This window comes from Mercenaria mercenaria, chromosome 2 (genome assembly GCF_021730395.1).
Source record: "Mercenaria mercenaria strain notata chromosome 2, MADL_Memer_1, whole genome shotgun sequence".
Classification (NCBI taxonomy): Eukaryota; Metazoa; Mollusca; class Bivalvia; order Venerida; family Veneridae; genus Mercenaria; species Mercenaria mercenaria.
Window position 1 is genome coordinate 70,101,382 of NC_069362.1, and position 18,669 is coordinate 70,120,050.

General features: G+C 33.7%; 1 protein-coding gene across 3 annotated transcripts; it reads right to left on the reverse strand.

Annotated features, from left to right (window-relative positions):
* Window positions 1-2,583: 2,583 nt before the first annotated feature.
* Window positions 2,584-17,004, reverse strand: LOC123564243 (4-aminobutyrate aminotransferase, mitochondrial-like). Of its 3 annotated transcripts, none has more exons than XM_053536859.1 (13): window positions 16,838-17,004; window positions 16,437-16,568; window positions 9,976-10,093; window positions 9,424-9,473; window positions 8,974-9,054; window positions 8,649-8,741; window positions 7,799-7,925; window positions 7,260-7,408; window positions 6,911-7,048; window positions 6,121-6,288; window positions 5,085-5,231; window positions 4,523-4,634; window positions 2,584-3,656 (listed from the first exon to the last, which is right to left on the reverse strand). In XM_053536859.1, exons 1-13 carry the CDS (start codon window positions 16,886-16,888, stop codon window positions 3,532-3,534), a joined length of 1,491 nt encoding a protein of 496 aa, XP_053392834.1. In that variant the 5' UTR covers window positions 16,889-17,004; the 3' UTR covers window positions 2,584-3,531. The 3 variants fall into 3 exon arrangements, with proteins under 3 accessions (XP_053392834.1, XP_053392835.1, XP_053392836.1); XM_053536860.1 differs by having other exon boundaries at window positions 16,437-16,552; window positions 16,834-17,004; XM_053536861.1 differs by lacking the exon at window positions 6,121-6,288.
* Between the last annotated feature and the right edge of the window lie 1,665 nt (window positions 17,005-18,669).

Below are 18,669 nucleotides of genomic sequence, written 5' to 3' on the forward strand. Positions count from 1 at the left end.
AAGGGTAGGATAACCCGATATCCAGTGATCAGACACATTTTGATAATTTATTGGAGTTGATGGGAAGTGGTGTTTAAATGAAACAGGATATTTGAGAGTGTAAGATAACTAAAATGACACTGACTATTTCATTTCATGAAATCTGTGGTGTACGGTGTGGTTGATGATCCAGAGCAGCTGTTTTACGTTTGTATCAAACCCATTTAGTAAACAGATGGAGTGAGAGTGCATCAAACTATAAAGATGAAATTGGTAGTATAACAGAGGCATAATTCATCCAAGATGTCTGCCAGAGTTATAGACCTTTAGTCATATGAAGGTAATAATATGAAATGAGTGTCTGAAGTTTGAATCAAAGCCATACGATTATAACAGAGTGAAACATTAACATGACATTCCATGTAAAAAGGGAGCATAAGTCATGAAATATTGGAGCTAGAGTTGTGAATATTTTGACATGGCATGGCTAATGATTTGAAACAATTATTTTAAGTCTAAATCAAATAAAAAAAATCGTAAAATATTGATGCAAAATGTAGTGCTTGTGTCTTGTGCCGTGGGTGATAATGTCAAATAACTATTATAAGTTCGAATTAAATCCATTTTGTTATGTGTAACTAGGGTAGAGTGATACTACTATTAAAGTTTAAGATACAGTGAAATAGTACTATGTCTTTAATTATTTGCAGTATACATGTTTTATGGATGCGAGTGCAATATCTGCTTAAGTCAGTTAATGTGATCATGTATAAATGTGTGCTTTTTCTGAATAAATGTCCGTCTAACTGAGAAGCCTGAAGTTTAAAGAGCACATAATTCATGAAATACTGGTGCGAGAGTTATGACTCCTGTGTTTTAGAATAATAGTTCCGGGTAAATTAATCGGGGTAAATTCATCATGTAATAATAGTGTTATAGTTAAAATGCGTCGAAACTAACCAGGAATCTTGGAAAAGGCGAGTATGAAATCTCTCCATGTACATACACATCGTATAGTCTAAATTGTTTCTAGTACAAACACGGTTAATCAATTACTATCACAGTTACAGCACCATGTCTATACCTGCAAAACTTGACCTAAAGATCAACAAGGTTAACATTCTGACCAAGTTTCATGAAGATACAGTCATAAATGTGACCTCTAGAGTGTTAACAAGCTTTACCTTTGATTTGACCTGGTGACCTAGTTTTTGACACCTCCTGACCCAGATTTGAACTTGACCTTAAAATCATCAAGATTAACATGCCGACCAAGTTTCATTACGGTATGGTCATAAGTGTTAACTAGCTTTTCCTTTGATTTGACCTGGTGACCTAGTTTATGACCCCACCTGACCCAGATTTAACTTTTGACCTAAAGATCATCAATATTAACATTTTGACCAAGTTTCATTAAGATATATTCATAAATGTGGCCTCTAGCGTCTTAACAAGCTTTACCTTTGATTTGACCTGGTATCCTAGTTTCTGACTCCACTTGACCTAGATTTGAACTTGACCTAAAGATCATCAAGATTAACATTCTGACCAAGTTTCATAGAGATATTTTCATAAATGTGGCCTCTAGAGTTTTAACAAGCTTTACATTTGATTTGACCTGGTGAGCTAGTTTTTGACTGCACCTGACCCAGATTTAAAGTCGACCTAAAGATCATAAAGATTAACAATTTGCCCAAGTTTCATTAAGACATGGTCATGAATGTGGCCTCTAGAGTGTTAACAAGTTTTTCCTTTGATTTGACCTGGTGATCTAGTTTTTGACCCCACATGACCCAGATTCGAACTTGTGGCCACTAGAGTGTTGACTAGCTTTTCCTTTGATTTGATCTAGTGACCTAGTTTTTGACCCTACCTGACCCAGATTTGAACTTTACCTAAAGATCATCAAGGTTTGCATTCTGACCAAGTTTCATTAAGATATAGTCATAATTGTGGCCTCTAGAGTGTTATCAAGCTTTACCTTTGATTTGACCTGGTGACCTAGTTTTTGACCTCACCTGACTCAGATTTAAAGTTGACCTAAAGATTATCAAAATTAACATTTTGACTTGGTTTCATTAAGACGTGGTCATGAATGTGGCCTCTAGAGTGTTAACTAGCTTTTCCTCTGATTTGACCTGGTGACCTAGTTTTTGGCCACACCAGACCCAGATTTAAACTTGACCTAAAGATGATCAAGATTAACATTCTGACCAAGTTTCATTAAGATATGGTCATAAATGTGGCCTCTAGAGTGTTAACAAACTTTTCCTTTGATTTGACCTGGTAACCTAGTTTTTAACCCCACATGACATAGATTCAAAATTGACCTAAAGATCATCAAGATTAACATTCTGACCAAGTTTCTTGAAGATACAGTCATAAATGTGGCCTCTAGAGTGTTGACAAGACGACAACGGACGATCACAAAAGCTCACCTTTAGCGCTTCTGCTCAGATGAGCTAAAGAACAAACAAACACAATCAGTAAATACAAAATAACCCTATTTAAGTACGACAAGTGGACATGGAACTGTGAAATGAATGTATATAACCAGGAGATGATGAATGGCGAAAGCAAAATTTGAGTCTATCCTCACTGGAATAAGCTTTTTTTCAGAATCACTCTAATATACAATATAAAAGTAATTAGCATAAACAAACAATCCTTAATTACATATGCTATATTTGTATAATACTATACTGCTATTCTCTAATCACTAACTTGACTATGTTTCAAGGTTTTTGATAATGAATAATTCTACATCACGGAGCACCACGATGTGTTCACTTTTTCAACGTCAAGTCCCGGTTTCAACCCACAAACCCCATTTTAGCTTTTAGACATATATGTTATGCTTAATTTTTTTTTAAGTTTTCAAAAATATTAACAAAATTCCAATTTTTAACATAAACATTATCTTACAATTCTAGCTAGAATCTAATATTTAAATGTACAATTTAAAGTGTCTTACACGTTACATAGCAACTCCCCCGTTAGTCTTAAGTTTATGAACATTACTATTGCACAAGTTGGAAGTGTTTATATTTTCTTCCAATTTCACGGATTTAGTAATCAAAGACGATTAGACCTTTTCATTCATTAAACGTTTAATATGATCAAGAAACGACACTCCGGAAAGAAATAATTGTTTAGCTACAAAATACGTTAGTAAATTTCACTGTCTGAACTCGCATGTATACACTAATTTCAAGATGACTGGCATCGGCACCAGGTGTAGCTTCATGATTCATGAGAAAAAATATATCCCCATATTAATTTTTCTTTTCTCTATAAACAGTTTGTTGATGGCATTTGATAAGTCCAAGAATATTGACGCAATCGTGAAGAGCTGAATCTTATTGTGAAATAATTGCAGCCTTATTAAACTGAATATCTTCATAATACATTGTTGCTCAATTTTCAAAACATTATATCATAAAATCTTGCAAAAGGATTGCATTGTTTGCAGCAGTGTTATCTGTATAAAGAATCGATAAACAAACAGATGGAGTTGATTCTTCTGGAGTCCATGATCAAGAACATGTGGCTTCATTTCTCAAATTGTGAAAGAACGTCATCAAAACGTTCCATGAACACGTCAACATGTTTGTTCTGGAAGAGCAAGGTCGGTCTAAACCTGAGCGTTTTCTCTCCACAGGATCCTGTGTGAACTCCTTAAATAGCAAAATACATATCACATGTAAAACATGAAACTGTTCAAAACTGTTAACTCATACGCCTGTCAGATGTAAAAAACAGCATATTAACGATATATAACTTTTGTCGTAGTATCTGACAAAATCTTAATTCATCATTTCCATTTGTTTTAACGTTACTGTAACTTTATTTCTAGAAGAACTCATTTCGTAAAAAGGGTTTTACTAAAAAAAAACCATTGAAAACATAAAGCACAACCAACACCGAGTCCATTTTACTGCCCTCACATTGCACCAAAGACTGCGGTTGTCTATAAAACCCTTTGCAAGCATATAACACAACTAAGCAAATCTAGTGGCAGACTATAGTTTTGATCTGCCACTCACGCTTCTGATAATGGCTAAAGAAGAATTTTATTACAAAATAAGGACCAGAAAAATGTCGACATGGTTCTTAATCAATAATAGATTAAGTAAATTATCCATTCTAACATGACCAGCAAATAGCCTACATACATATAGAGCAAAATCTATCTCGGGTTATTCTGCAATAAACCACTCGCGTGCAATGACGTCATCCGATCTAAGTGCGTAGCACGGTCGTAAAAAAGTAGTTATCATTTTTTCTTACACTGTTGATACTAGTATGTCGTGTTAGAATCGAAATAATAAGTTCCCAAGCGTGATTCATCGTAGAATAACCAGAGTTTTTCGTTCTGATGCGAAAAAATATATCACTCAGGCCTACGGACTTCGTAATATATACTTACGCAAAAGAACTCAAAAGTCGGGTTATTCTACGATAAACCACTTTTGGGAACTTATTATTTCTTAAATATAAGTATAAATGATTACACTATACTGTTTCTTACGGCATTCATTACCTTTCTTACGAAGATTTGCCATCACTTTGTCTCTGGTAGCAGCAGTGTTGAAGTCCACAGCAGAGAGTGTACCAAGTCCCCGAGATTTTGATAACATTCCAGGATATTTGACCTAGAAACACATATAGAATGCACCTGTTTCAATCAGATATTACAATTTTGCTTCTATGTGCTTCTTACAATGCGGACAATAATTTTATGCAGACTGCTGGGAAAACAAACGTTTGATTAATTCCTACATTTTAGGTAAATGTACGAAAATAATCTCATTTGCTTAATTTACGGTGCTGAAATTTAACTCCAAGCAATAGAAACTATAGCTTACTATAATAGAAAGAAAATTAATTTCAAGTCGTAAGTTGTTTCTCGTCTGTTTTCCCCTGACAGGAAATGTATTAAATGTGCATAGTTCTGCTTTTAGCTAAGCAATGGTAATTCTTACTTTTGTAGGGACAGATAGAAATTTTGTTCATTTCTACAATTCATGTAAGGAGGACTCATCTGCACGTCCGACCATTCAATATATAAGTGATACTTACATATCATTGGAAGGAAATTGTACCTGCATCTGTTTTAACCCAGACAGAAGATAGTCTCCAGTGACCTTGACCTCATCCAGTATGTTGTCCTCCTTAATCACATTGACTACTTCTCCCAACAGAGCAATTTTGCTAGGGTCACCTACCCATGTGTTCAGTATTCTATACCCCTAGAGAAAATAAAGTGATGTTAGATGAGTAAGACTGAACTGATTTCAGATTAATACTTGATTGTAAGATTATGGGCTAATTACCCGAAAAAGTGCATTTATTCACTTTGACGGCAATTAATCCATAATCGCACAGGACAATCATGCATTAATGTCTCTAATACAATCAGGCAACCGAAATAGACTAAATTTCATCGCATCGATTTTGCAGGCAGATTATAAACTATTCATTTGACAAGAACATGAACACACGGAAATACTCATTCAAATGAAAATAAGCTGGTACTTTTGTAGTGAAAAAGGGTTAAAGTTCGACTGTTTTACTGTAAGTAAGTAAGTTTTATTTGGCATAAGTGTACATGACATGGCAATATAGCGATAAAACAAATGACAAATCAATGCATAATAAATATTACTTAGTGACAAACCAACAGATCATTAGACAGTTATATCATATTAATACTCAGCAAAGCCATGTAATGCTCACCAATACCAGGGATAACACAAAAAAGATGAAATGATTCTTCCTATTTCCACTGTTAATAAGTGTTATTTTTCTTGGGAAATGGTTAACAACAACGGAAAAAACAATGATACCGATATTTAACATTGTGATCATTGCAAGATTACGTACTCCGTTAGTCAGGTTGTCCCTAAAGTCACGTTAAAAAGTTCAGCGGGCTGTTTTGACAAAATAGTACCGGGCACGCGCCGGCATATATATACACAATCGCTGGACGTGGCTCGTAATGTCGACAAAACGGCACTATATCGTTACTAAATATAGTAAGATACGGGTATTAATTTACATTTATCATGGCGATACTTCATAAATGTTTCATGAATTTCAGTAACGGATACAGCATCTGATGTAGCAAAGAAAATATACCTCTTTAGGTCTGAAAGATGACTTGTTATAAAATCCTCCGGTCAACATTTTCTTACTGAATGTGACAATGTCAGGGGTATCAGTAAGGTTGAAATGTTCATGTGCCCAGAACTTCCCTGTCACCCCACATCCAGTCTGTACCTCATCCATGAGATATCCCAAACCTCTCTTTGTGATATTAAAATTTAGAATCATTTATTTTACAAATCATGATATAATCATATAAAATGGCAAAACAATACATATATTTGCAAAAATAAGGATATTTATCCAACAAGGAAAGCCACGTTCAAGAAACGCAGCCTCCCAAACCGCAGTTCACAGCACGTTGACGTGCGCACGCGCTTCCACGCACACGCACTCACAGAGGAAACAGTGGGGCACTGCCTTGGAATGATCGGTGACAAAAAACAACTGTTGTTAAAGTATGCAAGTATTAGATATTTATTCAACTTCTATGGTCGTCTAATTTGGTTGTACTTTTTTCTCTTGGTAAGATACTTAAAACACCCTTATCAGTTCAATGCCACATAAGTATGTCTGAATATTAATCAAAGATTCAGGTGTGAGTATAAGGTAATTTGTTGCTGATAATCACAAGGACTCACATTTTGAATCCAGCTCCAATCAAGAACACACACCATATACGACACTGTTTTCCGAACCATTCTAAGCTTACTTATAGAAGCATAAACTAAATAGACAGTAGCTGGTTTCCAACACACATATGTGTTAGATTATTTATAATGTTAATAAAAGTATGAAGAAACATAATGGAGTCAGGACTTACCTTGCTAGTTATATCTCTGAGTCCCTGGAAAAAATCAGCAGAAGCAAAGTTATCTCCCCCTTCACACTGTACAGGTTCCACAATCACCCCGGCAACAGGTAGGCCCTTCTTGTTATATTCTTCTATCTTGTCTTCCACCTAGACACAACGTAGCAATGAAAAAAAATAATCTAAAAATCTACTTAAAGTACACTCTATTAACACTGATATATATATTTCTGACTATGATTTCATCATGTAGTTTTAATCTTTCTATTTCTGTGAAAATCAACTTGGATTCAATGAAGTTGTGATAATACACTTACAAATGCTTAGTTGATTATATTGCATATATGACGTTATGACAAACCTCCTCTAGGATCTTGTTTTCCTCAGCCCTGTTTTCCTCAACAAATTCTTCCAGTGGGTATTTAAGGTCCGGGAATCTGACGTGAGGCCAGGCGGGCATCGGAAAATCCAACTTGTGCAGCCATTTTGAGTGAGTGCACGCGAGAGCTCCTGTAGAGTGAATAATTATTAGAACACTTGTATATATCCCAAAATGAAACAAATTACAACGTAAATCCTTATAACAAATCTGGAGTAACTTGTACTTCTAAAACTTTCTTTCTGGCAAAAAATATTTATTTATTTTGTTCGGTTTAACGTCACACCGAGACATTTTTAGGTCATATGGCGACTTTCCAGCTTTGATAATGGAGGAAGACCCCAGGTGCTCCTCCGTGCATTATTTCATCACGAGCGGGCACCTGGGTAGAACCACCGACCTTCCGGCGTAAGCCAGCTGGATGGCTTCCTCAGGCAAAAAATAGTAAACTTGTTTTTTCCTTTTATAATTGACTATAGATAGTAACATGTAATATTAGTTTCATAAGGTATTTTACTAACCCATTGTTCTGCCGTGGAACGAGTTACTAAATGAAAGTATGGTGAGTGGGGGTGATCCTGGTGCTTCATTGGCTATACATGACTCCATATCCTCCTTGCTTGGTGCCTTGCCTCCTCTCTTATCACTCTGTAATGTAAAAGTGTATACAAAGTATAAATCCATAGAAGCTGAAATGCCATTCTGTAAGTGAGTTATTGATTATTGATAATGCACTACAAAGTAGTTTAAATACATCTAAAGAACAACTTCTTATTTAGAAAATTGAATTCGTTCATAAAGTGCTATTTATATTGTATAGCAGTGGTTATGACTGCTATATACTATGATGTATTGCTTTTCTTGCAATACTAGGAGTTGCTATATGATCTTATCCAAAATCTGTAAGAAGTATAGACTGCAACCAAGTAAAATAATAACAGACAAAGTTTGACTGGGTCTAATCATGAGAGGTAATGAAATGTAAATTACCCTTCACCCCCATTGGAATTCTGTTACAGTAAGAGCACTGAATAAACCCCGTGGGTCCCAAAGGACCAAAAGATGTAACAAAACTAAGGCTTGAGTTCCATGAGGAAAAATGAGGTAAGCATTACCCAAACAAGCATACTTGTCATTATAAAATAGCTTTTTGTACATATAACAAATATTTTATAAATCGCTTTTTACACACCATAATATTCATAAAGATATAATTTTGAAGATAGCCTTTTACATATCATGTACTTAAAAGATAGCCTTTTTAATACCATGTTCGTTATAAAGACATCGTTTTCACATACATGTACCATATACTAGTAAAGATAGCCTTTTATATACCATCTAATGTATGAAGATAGCCTTTTTACATACCATATACTTTATAAATATAGCTTTCAGACCATGTTCAACAGAACAAGCTCCACACGCCATTGTCTGTACTTGAGTCATTCCTGGCGGAGAAACCTGAAACAGAACTGCCAAAGATAGAATGTCTTATTTGTATCGTTATGCAAAACATTGAAGTAACATTGCAATTGTAATGATATCTCTTATATAAATTCAAGACAATTTAAGCCTTGTAGTTTTAGGTAAGTAATGCAATCATGTAAATTAACATTAATTCCTGGTAAGACTGTCAACTTATAATGAGATGTGTATTCCAGTTTATGATTATGACAAGATGTACTAAACATACAGAGACAAGAACATTCTGTAATCTGGACACCCAGTCAGCTGGTGGATATACTCCCAGGGCTGGACGGTTCACGAATGTTGACTGAAATATATAAACCAGTATTTCAAAAGGGTAAAGTAGAATACAATTTTTACCAGACTGCTGATTATATACAGAATTTCGAAACATTCATAAATAGTACAGCAACAGACAAACATATAGCAGTATAAAAACTTTATTGTTTATGGATTACTGTCATATTTGAATACTTAATAGTAAGAAAATATTTGGTAAAATGTAGCCTGTATTTCACAAGCTTTGATTTGATTGAGTTTGTTTTTAAACCCTTTTGGAATTATACGCATTTTTCAAGTACTAAATGCTCTAAAGAAATTTATACAAAACAACAAAAAAGACAATCTTTTTAAAGAAAGATCCATTCTGGCATTTCCTATTATGCTAACAATTTACCAGATTTTCAGGTTTGGACACAGCATTGATCAATGCAGGATGGTTGTAACCTGAAAATAAAACAGGAGTTCTTCTGGAATTTCTCCCCATAGACATATGACAATTACAGATTTCTAAATTTCGATGGTAATGTTCAATGTAAAGTTTTTTTTCATAAAACACGTAAGTTACAAGCTTCCAGAAAATGCTCTGAATCACACAATTTTACGTTATCTGAACTTATAAATATCTCCTGAAGCAATATATCCTAAAACTGCTAGATATATGTAAAGGTGATTCATACTCATTTAGAGTGAAAACCTTTTTTGCAGAACAAAGGTATTCCTACTGTGATATTTACAAACATGAAAGACAAATATACGACAGGATTGACAGATGAATGGAAAAATATGATTCATATACAGCAACATTTCCAAACACAATTGATAAGGATGCGCCTGGTCCATAGTAAGAGGATGTAAACTGTTCCTTTCCTTTAAAACAGACCGGGTGAATTAGAGAGAGAGAGAGAATACTGACATATACTATTACACAGATATCTAAGCGTTTTACCGAGAGGTAGGGATGATATCTGCGTGTACAAGTCCAACATAACGTTGCCGTCCACATCAGTCAAGTAGTTGCCATGACTGTTGTCATAGTCACAGAAAAAATGAACTGCACCAACATTCTGAAATACGCAATTTATGTAAGTGTTAATGTTGAGCGCAAATAACCAATCTGCGCTATTTACCAAACGCGCAGCGCATATAACAAATTTTTGTACCTTGGTTATATGCGCAACGATTTACCAATCGTTGCGCAGGATAAATTTAATCTGCGCGATTTACCAAATGCGCAGCGCAAATAACAAATGTAACTTTATATATCAGAAATTTGCATTTCGTGTTTGATAAATCATGCAGTTGGTCTATTTATTAATAAATATAGATGTCAAATGCTGAATATCTTGGTACTTAAATTATGTGTCAAAAATTTGTTTCTACATCAGTAAATTCACGGCAGTCGGTCACCAGGTTTCAATACCTCCGATCTTATACAAGATGCAATAAAACCCAAACATGCGTGAAGGTGTGATTTCCTCCAGCTTGCACACGTCGTCCTCTGGTATGTTTTAGGCTATTTTTTATAATTTTCTACTTCACCCGAGCACACACTTAGCAAAATATCGTTTTTAATATATTGAAATATCTAGAAATTTCACAATAATATTCTTTTTACCAACGGGAGCATATCTATCAACATGTCTAAGATAAAAGATGAAATAAAAAAGCCACAGAATTAAAAGAAAATTTTTACAGATCTTATCTATATTATTATTATTATTATTATTATTATTTTATAGTATAAAATCGATTGAATAAAGAGTAGGCCTAATTTTCATCAAAACGTAAACGAAATTTTATATTTTTTAGCTGCACAAGATATGTGTTCGGTGCTAAATGAAAATCTGGAAATTACTCTGATAATTTAAATATCTTTTATAAATCATATTGACTTTTACTTAGATTTACGATTACAGACTAAAACTATAGTTTTTTTTACAAATCTAAATGGATCTATAATGTTACACCTGTAACTTGTGTGGGAGGTCGGTTCTGCGCTAATAGCAAAGTTTGAAATTACACTGTATTTCAAATATATTTCATTCATAAAACATACTATTTATGTAACTTTTAAATGAATACTGTAAAAGAATGATTAGAAAAAGAATGATTTCTGTCATAACGAGAACCAAATATTACATTTTTTATCTGCGCAAGATGTGTGTCTGCGCTAATAATAAATCTGGAAATTACTCTGATAACTTTAATATCTTTTATAAATCATATTAACTTTTACTTTGATTTACGATTACAGACTAAAACTATAGTTTTTTACAATTCTTAATGGATCTATAATGTTACACCTGTAACTTGCGTAGGAGGTCGGTTCTGCGCTAATAGCAAAGTTTGAAATTACACTGTATTTCAAATATATTTCATTCATAAAACATACTATTTATGTAACTTTCAAATGAATACTGTAAAAAAAAATGATTAGAAAAAGAGTGATTTCTGTCATAACGAGAACCAAATATTACAATTTTTATCTGCGCAAGATGTGTGTCTGCGCATATAATAAATTTGGAAATTACTCTGATAACTTTAATATCTTTATAAATCATATTAACTTTTACTTTGATTTACGATTACAGACTAAAACTATAGTTTTTTTTACAAATCTAAATGTATCTATAATGTTACACCCGTAACTTGCGTGGGAGGTCGGTCCTGCGCTAATAGCAAAGTTTGAAATTACACTGTATTTCAAATATATTTCATTCATAAAACATACTATTTATGTAACTTTCAAATGAATACTGTAAAAGAATGATAAGAAAAAGAGTGATTTCTGTCATAACGAGAACCAAATATTACATTTTTTATCTGCGCAAGATGTGTGTCTGCGCATATAATAAATCTGGAAATTACTCTGATAACTTGAATATCTTTTATAAATCATATTAACTTTTACTTTGATTTACGATTACAGAATAAAACTATAGTTTTTTACAAATCTAAATGGATTTATAATGTTACACCTGTAACTTGCGTGGGAGGTCGGTCCTGTGCTTATAGCAAAGTTTGAAATTACACTGTATTTCAAATATATTTCATTCATAAAACAACTATTTATGTAACTTTCAAATGAATACTGTAAAAAATGAATAGTAAAAGAGTGATATCTGTCATAACGAGAACGAAATATTACAATTTTTATCTGCGCAAGATGTGTGTCTGCGCTAATAATAAATCTGGAAATTACTCTGATAACTTGAATATCTTTTATAAATCATATTAACTTTTACTTTGATTTACGATTACAAACTTAAACTATATTTTTTTTCTAAATGGATCTATAATATTACACCTGTAACTTGCGTGGGAGGTCGGTCCTGCGCTAATAGCAAAGTTTGAAATTACACTGTATTTCAAATATATTTCATTCATAAAACATACTATTTTTGTAACTTTCAAATGAATACTGTAAAAAATGAATAGAAAAAGAGTGATTTCTGTCATAACCGCGCGTGTTACAGAATTAAAATTACATTTGACTTTGCATAAGCTACAACTTTAGTCTGTAACCATAAAACAAAATTAAATTTAGCATGGTTTATGAAAGATATCCAAGTTTTCAGGATTATTTCCAGATTTTTTATTAGCGCAGGGCCGATATCCCGCGCAGGATACAGATGTAACAAAATACTCATTTGGCAAAAGCTACAATTTCAGCCTGTAATCACAAAACAATGATAAAGTTAGCATGGTTTATGAAATATATCCAAGTTATCAGGATTATTTCCAGATTTTTTATTAGCGCAGGGCAAACACATCTTGTGCAGATAACAAATGTAATATTTCGTTCTCGTTATGACGGAAATAACGCTTCTTTCTATTTTTTTCTACTCCCAAAACATTTTTATGAAGTTACTTAAATAGTATCTTTTAGAATTGAAATATGTTTGAAATATCGGCGTCAGTTCATTATTTGCTATTAGCGCAGGAACAACATCCCGCGCAGGCTACGGATGAAACATTATATTCAGATTTTCAAAAGCTACATTTTTAGATTGTAATCCAAAAACGAAGTAAAAGTTAAAATGGTTTATAAAAGATATTCAAGTTATTGGAGTAATTTTCAGAGTTCTATTAACGCAGGACACACATCTTGCGCACCTACAAAATGTAAAATTTCGTTCACATTTTGACGAAATTTATTAGTTATTCTACCTGTCTCACTATAAAACATTAAAAAATGATATAAGTATAAAAAACAAAGACAAATATCAAACAGGGAATGCCACGTACCAAAAACGAAGCCTCCCCAAAACGAAACCCACAGTTCGCAGACGCGTACACCACAAACACACACACACACACATACACACGCGCACACACACAAAGCCAACACATAAGGACAAAACGAACAAACGAAGGAACACAGTGGGGCACCGCCTTGGAACGGTCAGTGGCAAAAACACCACTGGGGAGCTTAAACCGGTTTATGGTGCGCACCCAACCTCACTCTTACCCCCACCATGTTCCAAAGACACGGGACAGTGTAAATAAAAGTTATCCCCTCCAGGTGAATCTCTAACACACGTAATGGAAACAAAAAGGCATGGCATGTAAAACACAAAAATGCTCGTGTATAAATATATAAAAAACAAAACCTTTAGAACCAAAAACGTATGTACTCAATGCCTTTGCAGAAGACAGAGCAACAAGAGAAACACCCTTAGGGGCCCGACGAAACAGGCCAGAAGACAGATATCAAAACAGTTCAGTCCTGGTAGGATTTAAAAACTGCTCATCATAGAGTCCTCCCCCTCTTCCGTCAGAAACAATCAAAGAGGGAAGCGTAGTGTCCAACTGTAAACGGGTTGAACACTAAACATGCGGTAGATCTGTAAGAATCGTCTTTTAATTCTACTTATTTTTGTTTTGTTTTTAATCTTGGCCATGTCAAGAGATACGCTCACGTTGGTAAAAAAGAAGTGCGCTTTTTCAATATGATGAAAAAAGCGATATGGTGAATTGTGGTAAGTGTGTGGCAATTCAGTCTTTTATGTAAGTCTCCTTTATGTTCTATATCCGGTATAAAATGACTGCGTGTGATCGAATGAAATAAAATTACTTTAGTTATAAAAAGAATAGAACAGAACAGAACAGAACAGAACAGAACAGAACATATTTTATTTCTCACAAAAACTATAACAGTTTCAAGTGACAAGCAAAAACATTTTAATATTCATGTGATAACGAAAATGTGACATTAAGAATACAGATGTGTCCAAATGAATGGATAGAATAGAGAGGACGATGTGGCTATCTGAAGGAAATCACACCTTCACGCATGTTTGAGCTTTATTGCATATTGTATCATATTGCAGATATTGAAACCTGGTGACCGACTCCCATGAATTTACTGATGTTGAAATAAATTTATGACACATTTTTAAAACCTAGATTTGCAATATCAGTCTGTAATTGTTAAACAATGTAAAAGCTAGCATGGTTTATGGCAGTTATTCATATTATCTTAGTAATTTCCAGATTTTCTATTAGCGCAGGACACATCTTGCGCAGCAACAAACTTTCGTTCACGTTCTGGCGAAAATTACTCTTTTGTACTACAAAATATTAAAAAATATCAATACGATCTGTAAGAAATGATCAATATATATTTGAAATATCGGTGTCATTTCAGGATTTAATATTAGCGCTGGATCGACATCCCGCACAGGCTACGGCGTTTAAAAGTTAAAAAAAAAATAAATAAAAAAAATAAATGAAAAAACTTGTGTTATTAAATATACTTTGGATATTTTGTATCATTTTAAAGTTTTATAACACCTATGACAAATGACTCTTAATACAGTCGTCAACAGAAATTTTTAGTCCATAAACTACCAGGGACGTGAGCATCTCATTGAAATTACCGCATAAATACGCTCATTTACTTTAAAAAAAAAATGTTTTTCTTGCTCTTTACAAATTATGCACAGTCAATTCACACCTTTACGCGTGCCTGATCACCGTCAGTTTTAAAATTAAACTGTTTTATGTAGGCCTACAAGTCTAACCCTCTAATGATATTCAATTTTATCGGGAGATATCATCCATATGTTAAAAGCGCAGACTCATTTACCAAACGCGCAAGACAGTAACCCTGCGCATATAAGAAATATATAAGATTGCCCGATTTACAAATCTTTGCGCAGATAACAAATTGGTTATTTGCGCTGCGCGATTTACCAAATGCGCAGATTGGCTATATGCGCGTAACATTAATATACTTGTCGTTTTCAGTCCTTGGTAGTGGAACCAATAGGTAATTAACGCCTATCTAAAGGAACTTTTATTGGAAATATTGCAAATCAGAAATATCATTCCATGTCTGATTATTTATCAGTAAATCCGTTATTTCCTATGATCAGCGTTTATATGATTTTTGGGGAAATACTTGTTTCCTGGATATTACGGCTTTGTTTAAATTCGCTTTGATATTTTGTTAACTATGCACCCTCGTGATATAATTCCATAGCACCAGAACCCCAAACATTGAATTCATTCAACGACAAATCACTGCATTGGATATATTATTTCGATTCTTACATGTTACAGCGGATTATCATCTACATCCTTGTCTTTAGATGTTCTAAAAGAATTTGCGTGTTTTGTCTGGTTTTCTTTCCAGTGCGCCTTTTTAACGTTTGGCGCTAAGACGAAATAATTCCGACGTACAGAAAGGACGTACTTTTTTTTTTTTGGGGGGGGGGGGGGGGGGGGGGGTTAACGTCGCACCGACACAATTTTAGGTCATATGGCGACTTTCCAGCTTTGATGGTGGAGGAAGACCCCAGGTGCCCCTCCGTGCATTATATCATCACGAGCGGGCACCTGGGTAGAACCACCGACCTTCCGAAATCAGCTGGATGGCTTCCTCACATGAAGAATTCAACGCCCCGAGTGAGGCTCGAACCCACATCGATGGGGGGCAAGTGATTTGCAGTCAGCGACCTTAACCACTCGGCCCCGGAGGCCCCGAAAGGACGTACAGACAGTGCATGTGGTGAATAATAACACATAGATTTCGTATCTTTCGAGTATTAGGGAGATACACGGGTCATGTTAGAATTATGTATTTATCACATACATGAATCAGTCACTTAAAACTAAGTCTTTTTGACGTTACGCAACTCCCGTTCAGTAACTCTTGAAGACGGCATTGATACGATAACTGTGAGATTATTGTCAGTATCGTGTTGGTGTTGCGATTTTAGTATAATAGAAGTAAATAAAAAAATTAATAAAGGTTGTTACTTACTAAAATAAATGTACTTTCTGCTCGACTTGAGAAGGTCAGTAAAATAGGACGGTGACCTGAGATAAAGTATACCTCGTGCGTATTACCTTTATTAAACAATATTTATGTACATTATCTGTAAATTTAAATTCACATACCTGTATTTGGTCTAGCTCTTGAATGAGTTGTTTCGACTTTGGTCCGGGTATGTCGGTAACCACTTTAGGTTCACTGGGCTCAGAAACAGCAATGGACAGAGAGGCATGCTTGTCACCTGTTGAATCATTATGCTTTAACCATACAAAAGTTTCACAATTACTACGAATACACAAACACGCGCATGCACGCGCACGGATGGACACACGCACGCACAAACTATAATAACAACATAAAGTAAACTAAAGACAATGCGCACCGAAGGACATTTTCCAATGCTTAAGGTTTCTGCATGCAATGCTAATAGAACCTTAAATTTGAATTATTTTCCTTAAGAAAATGGATGTATGATAATTAAAACATGAACATTAAAGTCAAAATATGTATATGAAACAGTACTTACAGTCTTCTCTATTGTCCTTAGCAACAGATTAAGTCTCCTAGTTACCAACATTTTATATTAATAAAATTTATACCAGTTCCGGTGTATGCTACAGTAAAATCAGCTTGATATAGTTGCTTGTAATTATGTAAGAATTAATTGTAATTTATTCTTTATTTGGTCCGTGTCTATAACATTACCAACTTTTAGTAACATCGATCTATCGGAAAATCGATAAATTTGCCTATATAAACAAAGAAGGAAAAAATCACTTAAACTTAAATAGAAAAAGTTCTATTTGGAAATCAAAAATTCGATACCCCACAAATTAAAGTTTAATTTATTCCGGATATTATGAATATTTATTTTAAAAAATATTTTAATATTTGGTTGGTCCTTTTTTACTTTAAATAGACCAACCTCAGTTCATATAGACTCTGTAGGAAACGGGTTAAAAAATTTGACTTTTTCAAATATAACAGATAAAATGAGATATTTTCCGCAATAATCAAAATTTCGATACCCTAAAATGTAGAAAAATTATTCAATTTTCGTTATGTGTAATTTGTTTTAAATTAGATAATGGTTTGTTTGGTCTTTTTTGCATTTTAGTGTGTACAGTGAACATTTCTTTAAAATCCGGCTTTTTCCGCCGTTATCCGTAAGTACTCGGAAGCTGTTACGGAAATCTGTCGTCTGCTAGCCTGACTGTCGGTTCAAGTTGTTTATAGTCAATGCCTATGAATTGTAGGCAACTTCACATTGACAAAAAAAAACAAAAAAACAACAACAAAAAACTGAGATTGTAATAAGACAAATTAAAACAAATTAATTGTTGAACTCAGAAACTCCGAAACCTAGATTGCTTTCGTTTAAAATAACGCTATGGAGGATTAAGTGTTCAATTCGCATCTATAAAATATACAAATGCTTTTAATTTTCATCGCAAAAAAGATACTTAAAGCAACTAATTCTCATGTGTTTCCGTAAAATATAGTCTGTCAGTAATTGAGTTTCAAAGCATTCTTAAGAATTTAGCGATAATTAATTTCCAGATACCTATATTACCTATATTATTTTTTGCCGCTGGTGACTTTTTTATTGCCGCGGCGGTCAGGGTCGATCTCCAACGCGTGTCAACTTTTTTTCTTCATATGGGATTTTTTTAATAATTTTGAAACAAAAAAATCATTTTCTATTATTCATAATATGACCAAACTTTAATTTGAAAGATAGCCTTGATGAACTGATAATTCTGCTTCTTTCCTAATCTACTTTGTATATATTATTCTGTATTCTTAATTAATGCATGTTGTTGGTACATTCTTAATCATTCGTTTAAAAATTGCGATATCTATTATTTGTTTTAGTCCCAAGATTGCACACAATCACATCAAGCATAAAATAATTTAATTGTAACAAATATCTTAAAATTACCCTTTGACTTTTATTGTGTATTACAATATTGCCTAGGGGTAAACAGTTAGCCGTTCATTGTTGTTTCAAGTCGGGTAATAAAAAATATGTTACCCCACTTACTACAAGTGATAGGTATTTTTATGGTTTTATGGTTTTTATGGTTTTTGCGTTTTAATATTTTTATTTCACTTTCTTCTGTCTTTATATAGTCTTTTCCCTTTCTTTCGGACTTTGTTTTTACGATTTGTACACTTATTTCATGAATCGTATGACAGTACAATTTAGAATTCACGTCGTTAATAGAGTTGTTCCGTAAATATTTACTGAGTAAAGATCTTGGCCCAAATTTCACGAAAAAACTTATTTATTCTAAAATTATAATTTAGTAAGTCTGCTGTTCTAAAATTGAGATATTGATTAAGTTATTGTTATTT

Bases quoted from the DNA above. Each gene is read 5' to 3' on its own strand.
- LOC123564243 (XM_053536859.1), bottom strand. From the start codon at position 16,888: ATGTTGGTAACTAGGAGACTTAATCTGTTGCTAAGGACAATAGAGAAG. The intron at 10,094-16,436 runs GTATGTGAATTT...TGCGTATTTCAG, and splicing joins AAGAGCTAGACCAAATACAG to AATGTTGGTGCAGTTCATTT. The intron at 8,742-8,973 runs GTATGTTTAGTA...GTTCTGTTTCAG, and splicing joins TACAGAATGTTCTTGTCTCT to GTTTCTCCGCCAGGAATGAC.